Genomic DNA, 14,408 nt, shown 5'->3' with positions numbered 1-14,408 from the left:
ACTCGGACCCCCGTTCCAGGTGGCGGGGCCCGGCCGGGAGGGGGAGGCAGCGCCAGCGCCAGGTTGCCAGGAGGCGAGCAGCGGGCTGGGCGGGGATCGCGGGGCAGGCGCCTGCGGGGCCCGCGCTGCTCCAGGGGCGAGGGGGCGGGCTGCGTCCGTGGCGGAGGGAGGGGAGGGCGCCCGAGCGCCTCGCCCCTCGCCTCCTGCGGACGCGTCACGTCAGGCGGGGACGGAGCCACGTGTCGCCCGCTCAGCCCCGGGGAACGAAACCGGATCCGTCTCTGCGCTCCCGCCCTCCACCCGCCTCTGGCCGTCGCCCTCGGAAGGCAGCCTGTTCGAGGGAGCGAGCGACCGGGGCCCGGCCCGGCCCGGCCCGCCGAGCCCGGGCGACGCAGGCGCTTGTGGCTCCGGACGGCCTGGCCCGTTTCGCCCGGCAGAAGCGCTGCAGGCTGGAGCCCCATCGCCAGGCGCGCGGAGCGCTCGGCAGGGCTGGGGGAGGCTCCTGGCTGAGGCCGGGGAGCCGCCGCTGCCCGGCAGTGGGGCGGACTCGTGCTCGGACCGGGCCTAAGGCCCCCCCCTCCCCGCGGCGTCCTAGGACGGCCCTCGACTGAGGCGCCGAGGCCAGAAGGAGGTTGACACGCAGCCAGAGCGCACTCTGAATGCTCGCATGGGACGTCCAAATTCCCGGCTTCTCAATTTTGTGATTGACTGATGGACGGAGTATATTTACTCCCCCGCTTTTTACTGGAGCCCTCAAAGTGGCGTACAGTGTTTATACAACACAGCAGAGGCAGCAAGGAGCGCACGTCGGAGGCAAAGCCAGCTCCGCTGGAGCAGGGCCAGGGCGCCTCCCCCGGCAGCCAGCGGGGGCAGTAGTGCCCTGAAGGGGCCCACGCCTCCCTCCCTCCCTCCTGCAGGGCAGATGACGCCAGTTCAGCCTGGGGGGGGGGCAGTAGTTAAATTTAGTGAACGGTGCATGTTTCAGAGTTTGGGATCGAGCCTTGGAGGAGCACGAGAAGAGCCATGTGGTTCACACACAGTGGGCAGCCAGCTGCCTGTGGGAAGCCCACCAGCAGCACCCTTCTGGCATGCTTCCCAGCAAGAGCTGAACGAGACACATTGCCTCTGCTACTGGAGGTCATACAGAGCCATCGTGACGGCCTCGCCCTGCGCTTGTCCTTCATTCAGGGAGGGTCGCTACTCAGCTCTTAGGACCGGAAATCCATCTCCGTGGCTCAGCCAGCCTGAGCTCTGCCTAGGTTTCCCCTCTGGTTTTCTCGCCAGCTGTGGCTCCGCCTTTCCTGGCCCATCCGAGGGCCAAGGCATCCCCGTGGCTGGGAAAGGTACGACTGGGCTCGCACCAGGGAAGCCGCTGCCTTGCTCTTTGCGCCACCAGACAACTTGCACCTCCGCCTTGTTGCTCCACGGCGCCACTCCTGGCAGGAAGAGGGATGGCAAGAGCTGGGTAGCCCAAAGGAATCGGGTGGGTTCTTGTTTCCTAGGCTTGGCTCCCCAGTTTGAGCAACGCTTCGGTTGGGTAGCTGGTCACACGGACTGCTTGGCCCCAGGTAGGCTGCCTTGTGGGCTCCAGGCCTCTGCCAGCTTTGCTGCATGTCACCTACCTCATCTTCCCCTCTGGTCTTTGCTACCTGTCCCAGCTGGATCCCAAAGACTGGCTTGCCATAGACCACCTTGTCTGCCTCAGCCCCTTTGGGCGCTCTGTTGCTGCTCTTGCACTTGGCATGGGTCTGCCCTAGCACAAGTCCCTCTGACCACGATAGCCTGACACACTGGCATGAGTCTATCAAAGGGAGTTCCCAACAGCCACAATTATTTTAATATTGTCTTCCAACAGGTGGAAACCCCCAGTTTAATGACAATGCAGAACATGGGCCAGAACATTAATTCATTGTATTTAAAGCCTGATTTTCAGCCAAGGCTTGCTCCTGTAATTAAAAGCCAAACGAAGTTCCTGGGGGGACCAGTCTCTTCTTGCCCCTGACAGTTGGTGGTACAGCCCAGGCTCTTCCCTCCAGAAGGGGCTGCAGACGTCTTCAGGACTGACTGATGGTAAAGATGCCAACGCACGGAGGCAATTCTAACATGCTCCCCTGCATGTAGCTTGTTCCTGTGTGCTGAGAGAGAAAAACTGTAGTTATGTTCAGGCTGCAACTGAAAAGATAGGCCTCCCTCTGAGTGTTTTTGAATGTTGCCATTGGTGGGAAAGTAGAAATGCATTGTAAGCAGATAAAGAGGATGTGCTGGGATGTTGTAAAAGCTGGAATGTTGTAAGTACTTAAGAAAACTTTGCTGGCAGGTTTTGTTCCCTGTATGTACGTGCTTCAACTGCAGTAGCCCCCACTAGCATGTCAGTGGGGTGACAGCTGTGACACAGCAAGAAATTACCAAGTATACAAGTTATTGCTTATCTGTACCAAGGGGTGGGCCTCCTGCGTGTGTGCAATTCACCCATGCTCAAAATCTGCTTAATAAAGGCTTATAGTGTCAGAAGACCCCCAGCCTGCTGTGTTCCTTGGGAAGGTCTGAAAACCTTCCTCCTCAGTGCACATCCTTAGCACCCTCTCTAAGGCAAAACGGCATGTGGCTCTGGACAGGCTGCCAACAGACATGGCTTGAGCTCATTTTAAGAGATCCCTGCTCTGCTTGTCAGCACCAGGCTCCTCTGCCAAAGCCACAGAACTGCGGTGGAGGGGGAAAGGCCTTTATAACTGAAACTGCTTCTCATCCTTGTGTCGGCACGCACCTCTCGCATCTCAGTTGCTTGCCACGGTGCCTCTTCTTTGAGATTTCATTTCCCTAAATGCCATGGAGGCAAAATTGATTGAGGCCATCGGATGTGGCAAATGGGTCTCTAATAGGATAATAAAATCTTGGAGACCAAAGATTGCCCCTCGATTTACCCCACAAATATTCCCTGTTAGCTCTGAGAGAGAATTGATGCCCCTCCCAGCTTCACACCTGCTGTTTGTTCATCCTGGGCCCGGCCACAGTGGAGTAAATCCCAGGAAAGACCAACAAGGCATTTTGAGGGATGGGAAGCAGAAGTCTCGCTAGACCTGCCTGCAGAGATCTGCCTATATTAGACGGCAATATGCAGTTGGTGCTACAGCCACATCCTGTGCCATGGAAAAACCCAAATCTTTTCACCGGAATACATTGTTCTGCCATCCATTCACCCCTCTGAAGCCTGCTCAGGTGTCCTCTGCACCAGGAACACTTTGCTGCCCACCTGGCTTCTAGCTCACCTGCTTCCCATAAGGGTGAGAAACGTGGCTTTAAAAAGAAGAGAAAAAAGAGCCAGAGGCCGATATCCTCAGGAGGCTGTGCCTGATTCTATCCACCTATCTAAAACATGTCTAGGCCACCTGTCATGGTGGAGCCCTCTCAAGGCAGTGATTCTAAATCCTGCGACACCTGGTGCAGTCAGGGAAGCATGGAATATGTCCCCAGAGTGCAGGACACGGAATAATGGGCTCAAGTTACAGGAAGCCAGATTCCAGCTGAACATCAGGAAAAACTTCCTGAGTGTCAGAGCAATACGACAATGGAACCAATTACCTGGGGAGGCGGTGGGCTCTCCCACACTGGAGGCGTTCAAGATGAGGCTGGACAGCCATCTGTCAGGGATGCTCTGACTCGGATTCCTGCACTGAGCCGGGGGTTGGACTCGATGGCCTTGTAGGCCCCTCCCAACCCTACTGTTCTGTGATTCTATGAAGATGCACAGGCAGCTCTTCTGCCTATGCAGTCCAGATCACAGGGTGGCTCCCGCCAAAGGAAGAACCTGCACAGGATGGTAGCTCAGCTCCAAAGCCTTTCCAGACGAGCCATTATTTATTTATTTATTTATTGCATTTATACCCCGCCTTTCTCCCTCTCGCAAGGAACTCAAGGCGGCTTACATTATCCTCCTCCTCACCGTTGTATCCTCACAACAACAACCCTGTGAGGTAGGTTGGGCTGAGAGTCTGTGACTGGCCCAAAGTCACCCAGTGAGCTTCCATGGCCAAGTGGGGACTAGAACCCGGATCTCCCGGCTCCCAGTCCGTCACTCTCACCACTACACTACACTGGCTCATTGAGCCACTATGAGTTAGGAAAGCTATTTCCATGAACATTCACATGAGCTGCAAAGACTGCAAAACTGGCAGAGGAGCTTCTTCAATGTGGCTGGGCTGGGCTGGGTGATCTAGCAAGCTCAGCTCCATTGCTGGATGCTTGATCCTAGCCGAAAACAGCCTTGCTTGTAAAACCTGGATGATGCAGGGAAAGCAGCCAGAAAATAGGGCAACGTTAGAGACAACGGACACCAGGAATGACAGGGAAGGGAGGGCGCCTGGGGTGAGGTCGGAGGAGCCAGCGGTAGGGTGGGGGCGATCATGGACATGAGGGCCCAAGAGGGCAGCCAGTAGTCTCCTCAGCAGCTGTGCAGTGATTTGCGGGCTCCCTTCCCAGGAAGGCCCACTGACCTCCTGCCCACAAGAGAAGTCCCTCCCCAGCCCAGACTGGCCTCCTTTGGCCCGCACAGGGCTTTGTCTTCCTGCTGCTCAGTTTTCATTGGCTGCTGTTAATTTTTTTCCCCCTTTTTTATGTGCACTGGTTTTTGCTTCCTTTAGGACCAAGAACTCAAGTTCATGGTCACTTTCCCCCAGAGTTCCCGTAACTGCTACTTGATCCACTAAGTCATCTCTGTTGGTTAGGATCAAGTCAAGGATAGCCAATCCTCTAGTTTCTTCCTCCACTTTCTGTAGGAGGAAGTTATCGGCAACAGAAGTCAGGAATTTCTTGGAAGGGCCATGTTTTGCGGAATTTGTCTCCCAACAAATATCAGGGAAATTGAAGTCCCCCATTACTACTACATCATGCTTCCTTGAAACATTGGCAATTTGCTTTTCAAAAGTTCTTACCCCCAGTGTTATGTGTCCCTCCCCCATAGGTTTCAGTTTAAAGCCCTGCTGATGACGTTTTTCATGCTGTGGCCAAACACATTCTTCCCAGCACTTGTGAGGTGCAACCCATCCCTTTCCAACAGTCCATCTTCTAGGAAGTGTAGCCCGTGGTCCCAGAATCCAAATCTCTCACACCGGCACCACCTTTGTAGCCAGTCATTCACCTGGAGTATTTTTCTTTCACTTTCTATCCCTCTTCTAACTACTGGAAGGATGGATGAGAAAACTATCTGGATCCCAAAGTTCTTGAGTTTCCTCCCCAAAGCTTCAAAGTCTGACGTGATTTCTTTGTAGCTCCACTTGGCAGTATCATTTGTTCCCACGTGGATAAGAAGAAAGGGATAGCTGTCAGTGGGCTTTATCAGTGCAGGCAACCCTTCAGTCACCTCTCTAATCTGTCCTCCTGTGAGACAGCTGTCAGGAGCGCCCTAGCTGCCTCTTGCAGTCCCCTGCAATAGCCAACTCAGGACACAGACGATGAGGATTCTTTCCAAGGCTTTATTCCTTTATGACTCTTTCAGATACTAATCACCAGCAACTAAGCAAGGAACAGCACTGGGGAAAGATAGCAGAGTAGCCTAAGCTCCAGGTAAGGCAGTTGGTCCCTGTTTGAGGGGGAACCATGGGAAGACCCTGAACTTATGGGCTATGGAGAGATCCTCCCTCTTTCCCTTGGGACCTCAGGATGCAACCGTTGCTTGCATGCCAAATGAGTGGAACGCCTCCTTCCGAGGCCTCCATCTGTCGTCGCTCCCTGCGTCTGCGCCGAGCGTCCAGCAAGCCCCCCTCCAGTGCTCTCTCACTGCCAGGGTCACTATCTATCCCAGGAATGCTGGCAGGAGGAATCTCTGCCAGCTGCTGTGCTTGTGAGAGATGAGTGAGCTCCTCTCCCACGGATTGCTGTTCCTCCTCAGGATCAGAACTGCTCTGGGGCTCTATGGGCTCACTTTCCACCCTGACATCAGCATACCTGGTGAGTCCATGGGTCTTCGAGACATACTTGGGTTTGGATCCCATGCAGCAAGGAGTCTCCCACATCTACTACTCTTCTTGTTGTAGGCCTTGGTTTCATTGCCTCCGCTTGACTGAGCTTCAGCCCTGGGCGGTGATTAGATAAATTGTGCCCAGCAGGCACTGCCACATGCTGTGGCTCACAAGAACGATGCATCGGAGGACACAGCTGCACGGAGCCTTCTCATGAAACCAGGAACAGACGCATGAGGCCTAATGCCATCTCTGGCTGAAAGCCCACCAAGCATCACGGGAGGGAGATGGGACAGAATATATGTCATGTCCTGCTTGTGGGTTCCCGTGGGCAGCTGGTCAGCCACCATGCAGACAGATTGCTGGATGCGATGGACCCTTGGTCTGATCCAGCATCAGGGCCCTTCTCGCATGCTTACATGTGCATGTGTGTGGTGGTGGATGTTTCCTTGCAGTCCCAAGAGCAGCTCTTGCTCTGCTTGATCACGGAAAACCACATAATCCCAGGCCCGTGATCCTTGTGGACTTTGGAGCTCACTAGCCCCTCTTTGAGGCATGAAATGGTCGCTGTCAGGAGCTTCAGGACTGCTTACTAAGCATCCCAAAGGCACTGTGAATGCCATGCTCTTACAGATAGGAGGGGTCTCCAGCAGAGAATAGCTACTAGCTATTGGTAGCTTGCCACAGGCCCTTTTGGACGAAGGCTGGCCCTCTGCTATGGGCTCCCCTTGGGCTTCCATAGCATGGACAGCAAAGCTGCATGAACAGGCTGACGGTAGCCCATGGCCAGAGAAATGCTCTGGAGCCAGCTGGCCAGCTGGCAGTGAAAAGGGCTGAGAGTGCTCAACCAAGGGGAAATTCTCCATCCCTGTTCCTATTCAAGAGGTGGCTGTGATAGCCCCTAATGCTCTCCCCACACTTGGAACACTGTGTTGAGTTCCGGTCACTGCACCTCAGAAAGGCCACCACAGTGTTGGGAAAGGTGTAGAAAAGGGCCACCAACAGGATCAAGGAGCGGAAGTAGCTCCTTTGCAAGGAGAAGTTACAACGAAGGCAAGTGAGGGGAGACATGATGGAGGTGTGCAGAATGATGCCTGGTGTGGAAAGGGTGGAGAGGGAGGCATTCTTCTCCCTCTCTCCTAACACTGGAACCCAAGGGGGTCGCCCCATGGAGCTGATTGGTGGGAGGTCCAGGATAGAGCAAAGGGAGCCCCACCCCATTCAGCATGGAGTCCACCAGGGATGCCAGAGGAATCTGCAATGGATCTCCATGAGCTGGGATTTCTATGACTCCAGCCTGGGAATGCACACTCCAGCACTTGCATTTTTATGTGGCGTTGGCCCCAGGTTCTCCACAAAGCCCAAGTAACAATTGCCCAGGAATCCACCCAAGCAGTAAGGACGAACTGAAGCTTCCTCTCTGCTACCAGGAGAGTTATGGGGGGCCCCTCCCCCATATTATGTGGCAACAAACCTAGATTTGCCAGTGCTTGTCCCCTTGACAAGGAACTGCAGCAAACTGCAGTTGACACGTGTGCTTGTGTGATGCCCAGATGTTAGCATTCTGTGACCTTTGAGCTGGCCTTGAGTTGGTATGACAGTGACATGAATGCTGGGCATTTCCTTTCGCTTGTGACAGAGGGAGGAGGGGCCACTGGCCTCAGACCCATTGCTCTCCCGGCCTCCCAGCCCCACTCCGACTGAGGCCAGCTGAAGTCAAGCTGTGCTGAGACGGCCTTCCCCAGCAGGGGGCGCCCTGCTGATGTTTTGTACTCCGAGTCCCGAGTCCCGGGGTTGCTGACCATTGAGGCTGGTGGGCACTGGATCACAGAATCATAGAATAGCAGGGTTGGAAGGGGCCTACAAGGCCATTGAGTCCAACCCCCTGCTCAATGCAATCCTCTCTGCACCCCCTAGCAAATAGTAGAGGCGGCACACATGGCCAAGTCAGAGCCTTTATTGGGCAGCATCTGTGGTGGGGAAGAGCCTGAAAGGGACAGACACAGTTGTGGGGTTGCCATCCTGGCACTCCAGGAGGGCTCCTGTGCCTTGGACAGTGGCTCAGCAACTGCAGGAAAGCAGTTAAGTTACATGGAGCCTCGGGGCTCCAACTCTGTGACAGGAACACCTTCACCGGTTGCCTAATTCTCTTTCATGGAGCTTCCAAGGGTGCAGGAGCCTGCCTGGAGCAGGTAGATTAACACCTCCATGGCAGAACTGCCAGGAACATTCTGCTCACTGCTGCTGGTCTTGGGACAGGTCTTCCCGCTGGCCTGCACACAGATATGGGACAGACTGTGCCTCTGGAAGAGTGGCCTGTGGAAAGCAAGAGCAGGGAGAGAGAAACAATCAGTAGCCAGCAGCTGGAAAACGTGGCCACCCTTGTGAGCTTTCAGGGTGCACCAGCTGGCAGAGCAATATAGCCCACGCCACGCATTCTGACACCTGAGTTTGGTGGTCCCTCTTCATGGGGTTCATATACCGCAATTGTGGTGCTGTGACTGGGCGCTGAGTTCCGCTATGCCTATGCTCCTTCGTGGTGACATGGGATGGGCAGTTGTGGACGCGGGCAGCGCCCTCCCTCCCCGCGAGGCCAACGGGAGGGAAGTTCCCTGCACCAGCCCGGGCATCAGCCATCAGCACGGCAGCACCTGGGGTGTGCGGGTGTCTGTGCGCTTCACGGATGGCCCTGGGATTTCACCGAAGGGCAGGGTACTGCTCCCTCGGAAAAACGAGCGCAGCATGCTTCAGGAGACTTCCCTAGGGCTGTAGCCCATGTGGCCAGCTCTGTGCATTCACAGGGGGGTGGGGTGGGGGTTAGACCACTGGATGGAGGAAAGGGGCCCATCATGCCAGAGGATGAGGGTGAAAGAGTGGGAAACCTGAGCTGGGGGGCAAAGTGCAGAGCAGTGCAGCAGCCGGGCTGTGGGGCGACAGGCAGCCATGGCTCCCTGGCAGCCCTGCTGGGAGGAGGCAATGGAGGCTGGCAGCTCTGATGTCCGTGGGGTGGGGAATCCACCCCGGGGTTCAGTGAGAGCCAGTCAGAACCGTAAAAGAGCCCTCCAAGGTGCAAAGCGCCACAATGCTGGATCTAGTGCAAGAATCTAGGGGAGGGAAAGCATTGCCCCGCATCCACAAATGCCCCTCCCATGTCATCATAACCCCTTCATGGATCACTGCCTTGTTGTGGCGAAGGGGCTTGCACAACTCAGTGAAGCCATAGGCTACGCCGTGCAGGGCGACCCAAGACGGACAGGTCATGGCGGAGAGTTCTGACAAAATGTGGTCCACTGGAGAAGGAAATGGCAACCCACTCCAGTATTCTTGCCAAGAAAACCCCATGGAACGTATCACAAGGCTAAAAGATATGACGCCGGAAGATGAGCCCCTCAGGTCAGAAGGTGTCCAATATGCTACTGGGGAACAGCAGAGGGTATTTCCAAGTAGCGCCAGAAAGAGTGAAGCGGCTGGGCCAAACCCGAAAGGACACTCAGTTGTGGATGTGTCTGGTGGTGAAAAGAAAGTCCGATGCTGTAAAGAACAATATTGTTTAGGAACCTGGAATGTAAGGTCAATGAATCAAGATAAGCTGGAGGTGGTCAAACATGAGATGGCAAGATTGAACATCGACATCTTGGGAATCACCCAACTAAAATGGACAAGCATGGGCAAATTTAATTCAGGTGACCATTATATCTACGAAGATTCACGTCAGACTTTGAAGCTTTGGGAAGGAAACTCAAGAACTTTGGGGCCCAGATAGTCTTCTCATCCATCCTTCCAGTAGTTAGAAGAGGGATAGAAAGGGAACGAAAAATACTCCGGGTCAATGACTGGATACAAAGTTGGTGCCGACGAGAGAGATTTGGATTCTGGGACCACAGGCTATACTTCCTGGAAGATGGGCTGTTGGCTAGGGACGGGTTGCACCTCACAAAGGATGGGAAGAATGTGTTTGGCCACAGCATGAAGAACTTCATCAGGAGGGCTTTAAACTGAATCTTATGGGGAAGGGAGATGTAATGTTGGGGGTAACAATGGACGTAGGCGCATGCACTGCAACGGAGAGAACAGCTCTGATAGCGCCCAATAACAGTCTCCAGACACATGTAGGAAGAAAGCCAGACTATGAAGCACATGGTCTTCGATGTCTATATACTAATGCCCAGAGTATGGGAAACAAACAATGAACTTGAACTCTTAATACAGGGGGGAAATTATGACTTGATAGGTATAACTGAGACTTGGTGGGATGACTCTCATGACTGGAATACAGCAATTGAAGGATATAACTTGTTCACAAAGAACAGGAGGAACAGAAAGGGAGGTGGGATTGCACTGTATGTGAAAAATACATATCTCTGCACAGAAATACAGGAGGATGAGCTTGGTAGCCCCATCGAGAGCATCTGGATCAAAATAAATGCAGCAAAGAATAAAAGGAACCTGATGGTCAGAGTCTACTACCGGCCACCCAAACAAGGAGAAGATGAGGATGAAACTTTTGAAAAGCAAATAGCCAATGTTTTAAGGAAGCATGATGTAATGGGGGACTTCAATTTCCCCGATGTTTGTTGGGAGACAAATTCTGCAAAACGTGGCCCCTCCAGGAAATTCCTGACTTGCGTGGCGGATAACTTCCTCCTACAGAAAGTAGAGGAAGGAACTAGAGGATCGGCTATCCTTGACTTGATCCTAACCTACAGAGATGACTTAGTGGAGAAAGTAGCAGTTACAGGAACTCTGGGAGAAAGCGACCGTGTTGTACTTGAGTTCTTGGTTCTAAGGGAAGCAAAAGCTGAGCGTAGCCAAACGCGTACCCTGGATTTTAGGAAAGCTGATTTTAATAAACTCAGAACAATGATCAGTCAGGTCCCATGGCAAGCGACGCTAACGAGAAAAGGAGTCCAAGATGGGTGGGAGCTTTTAAAAAAGGAAATTCTCAAGGCACAATCACAAACAATTCCAGATGAACTGCATCCTAGAGTAAAAAAGAAACTGGCAGAAGAACTCTCAGAACCGCTGTCTATTCTCTTTGAGAAATCATGGAGGATGGGGGAAGTGCCAGATGACTGGAGGAAGGCTAACGTTGTCCCTATCTCCAAAAAGGGCAAAAAGGAGGAGCCTGGGAACTACAGACCGGTCAGTCTGACATCAATCCCTGGGAAAATGCTGGAGCAGATGATAAAGCAATCCATCTGGAAGCACCTTGAAAACAATGCCGTGATTACTGGAAGCCAACATGGATTTGTCAAAAACAAGTCCTGCCAGACAAATCTGATCTCATTTTTTGATCAAGTCACCTCGCTTGCAGACTGTGGGAATGTTGCAGACATCATATACCTCGATTTCAGCAAAGCTTTCGACAAAGTGCCCCATGATATCCTGATGAGCAAACTAGCTCAAAGTGGGCTAGATGAAACAAGGATCTGGTGGATCCACAGTTAGCTACGGAACTGGACTCAAAGAGTGCTAATCAATGGGAACTTCTCAAACTGGGGAGAGGAAACGAGTGGGGTACCGCAGGCTCTGTCCTGGACCCAGTGCTCTTCAACATTTTTATTAATGACTTGGAGGAGGAGGTGTAGGGAATGCTGATCAAATTTGCAGATGACACCAAATTGGGCGGGATAGCTAATACTTTGGAAGACAGAAACAAAATTCAAAGTGATCTGGATAGACTGGAGTGCTGGGCAGAAAACAACAGAATGACATTTAATCGGGATAAATGCCAAGTTCTGCACCTAGGAAAAAGAAACCAAATGCACAGTTACAAGATGGGGGAATGTGTGTCTCAACAACACTACAAGCGAGAAAGATCTTGGAACTGTGGTCGATCACAAGCTGAAGATGAGCCAACAATGTGATGTGGCTGCAAAAAAGGCAAATGCTACTTTGGGCTGCATTAATAGAAGCATCGCTTCCAAATCCTGGGAAGTACTAGTTCCCCTCTATTCAGCACTGGTTAGGCCTCATCTGGAGTACTGTGCCCAGTTCTGGGCACCACACTTTAAGAAGGATGCAGACAAACTGGAGAGGATTCAGAGGAGGGCAACAAAGATGATCAGGGGACTGGAAACAAAGCCCTATGAAGAGAGACTGAAAGAACTGGGCCTGTTTAGCCTTGAGAAGAGAAGACTGAGGGGAGATATGATAGCACTCTTCAAGTACTTGAAAGGTTGTCACAGAGAGGAGGGCCCGGATCTCTTCTCAATCCTCCCAGAGTGCAGGACACGGAAGAATGGGCTCAAGTGACAGGAAGCCAGATTCCGGCTGAACATCAGGAAAAACGTCCTGACTGTTAGAGCAATATGACAGTGGAACCAATTACCCTGGGAGGTGGTGGGCTCTCCCACACTGGAGGCATTCAAGACGGGGCTGGACAGCCATCTGTCAGGGATGCTCTGACTTGGATTCCTGCATTGAGCAGGGGGTTGGACTCGATGGCCTTGTAGGCCCCTTCCAACCCTGCTATTCCATGATTCTATGATTCTATGATCTACTACTGTGGCAAGAATCCCTTAGAAGAAATGGAGTAGCACTCATAGTCAACAAAAGGGGAAAAAGCAGTACTGGGGTACAAACTCAAAAATGATAGAATGATCTCAGTACGAATCCAAGGCAAACCATTGAACATCACAGTAATTCAAATCTATGTCCCAACCACTGAGGCCGAAGAAGCTGTGGTTGATCGGTTCTATGAAGACCTACAACACATTCTAGAAGTAACACCAAAAAAAGATGTCCTCTTCATCATAGGGGATTGGAATGCTAAAGTAGGAAGCCAAGAAATCACCGGGATAACAGGCAAGCATGGCCTTGGTGTTCAAAATGAAGCAGGACAAAGGCTAATAGAGTTCTCCCAAGAGAACACGCTGATCATAGCAAACACTCTTTTCCAACAGCACAAGAGGCAACTCTACACATGGACATCACCAGATGGTCAATATCGAAATCAGATTGATTATGTACTTTGCAGCCAAAGATGGAGAAGCGCCATACAGTCAGTAAAAACAAGACCTGGAGCTGACTGTGGCTCAGATCATGAGCTGCTTGTTGCAAAATTTCAGCTTAAATTGAAGAACGTAGGGAAAACCACTAAACCATTCAGGTATGACCTAAATCATATCCCTTATGAATACACAGTGGAGGTGAGGAACAGATTTAAGGGATTAGACCTGATAGAGTGCCTGAGGAACTATGGACGGAAGTCCATAACATTGTTCAGGAGGCAGCAACTCAATCCGTCCCAAAGAAAAAGAAATGCAAGAAAGCCAAGTGGCTGTCTGAGGAGGCTTTACAAGTAGCTGAGGAAAGAAGAGAGGCAAAAAGCAAGGGAGAAAGGGCAAGATATATCCAACTGAATGCAGATTTCCAGAGAATAGCAAGGAGAGACAAGAAGGCCTTTTTAAATGAACAATGCAAAGAAATTGAGGAAAACAACAGAATGGGAAAGACTAGAGATCTCTTCAAGAAAATCGGAGATCTCAGGGGAACATTTTGTGCAAAGACGGGCATGATAAAGGACAAAGAAGGCAGGGACCTCACAGAAGCAGATGAGATTAAGAAGAGGTGGAAAGCGTACACAGAAGAACTATACAGGAAAGATCTTAATGTCCCTGATAGCCATGATAGTGCGGTCACTGAACTTGAGCCGGACATCCTCGAGAGTGAAGTCAAGTGGGCCTTAGGAAGCATTACTAACAACAAAGCTAGCGGAGATGACAGTATTCCAGCTCAGCTATTTAAAATCCTAAAAGATGATGCTGTTAAAGTGCTGCATTCAATATGCCAACAAATTTGGAACACTCAGCAATGGCCGCAAGACTGGAAAAGGTCAGTTTACATTCCAATTCCAAAGAAGGGCAACGCCAAAGAGTGTTCAAACTACCGCACAATTGCGCTCATTTCACATGCCAGCAAGGTGATGCTCAAAATCCTACAAGCTAGGCTTCAGCAGTATGCGAACCGAGAACTACCGGAAGTACAAGCTGGGTTTCGAAGAGGCAGAGGAACTAGAGATCAAATCGCCAACGTTCGCTGGATCATGGAGAAAGCAAGAGAATTCCAGAAAAACGTCTATTTCTGCTTCATTGACTACGCTAAAGCCTTTGATTGTGTGGATCACAACAAACTGTGGCAAATTCTTAAAGTGATGAGAGTACCAGACCACCTTACCTGTCTCCTGAGAAACCTGTATGGGGGTCAAGAAGCAACGGTATGAACCAGACAAGGAACAACCGAGTGGTTCCAAATTGGGAAAGGAGTATGACAAGGCTGCATATTGTCACCCTGCTTATTTAACTTATATGCAGAGTACATCATGAGAAACGCCGGGTTGGATGACTCACAGGTCGGAATTAAGATTGCCGGGAGAATTATCAACAACCTCAGATACGCAGATGACACCACCCCAATACCACCGGGAAAGCAGCCTTTCAATGGGGGTGTGTG

General features: G+C 51.8%; 1 protein-coding gene across 2 annotated transcripts in view; it reads right to left on the bottom strand.

Moving 5' to 3' along the window:
- Positions 1-7,895: 7,895 nt before the first annotated feature.
- The window catches only part of LOC146339200 (uncharacterized), a 77,730-nt gene continuing 71,217 nt past the window's right edge, over positions 7,896-14,408 (bottom strand). For both annotated transcript variants that reach the window (XM_084811651.1, XM_084811650.1), the window contains one exon: positions 7,896-8,270. Coding sequence is in view for 1 of the 2 variants with exons in the window: in XM_084811650.1 (XP_084667776.1) it covers positions 8,190-8,270 (81 nt within the window). In the remaining variant the exon portion in view is untranslated. The remainder of the gene's footprint in view (positions 8,271-14,408) is intronic.

This window comes from Heloderma suspectum, chromosome 7 (genome assembly GCF_057233095.1).
Source record: "Heloderma suspectum isolate Gila_16-S chromosome 7, 16-S_ref, whole genome shotgun sequence".
Taxonomy (NCBI): domain Eukaryota; kingdom Metazoa; phylum Chordata; class Lepidosauria; order Squamata; family Helodermatidae; genus Heloderma; species Heloderma suspectum.
The sequence above is the reverse complement of the archived record's forward strand: the minus strand, read 5'-3'. Positions and strand labels throughout refer to the sequence as shown.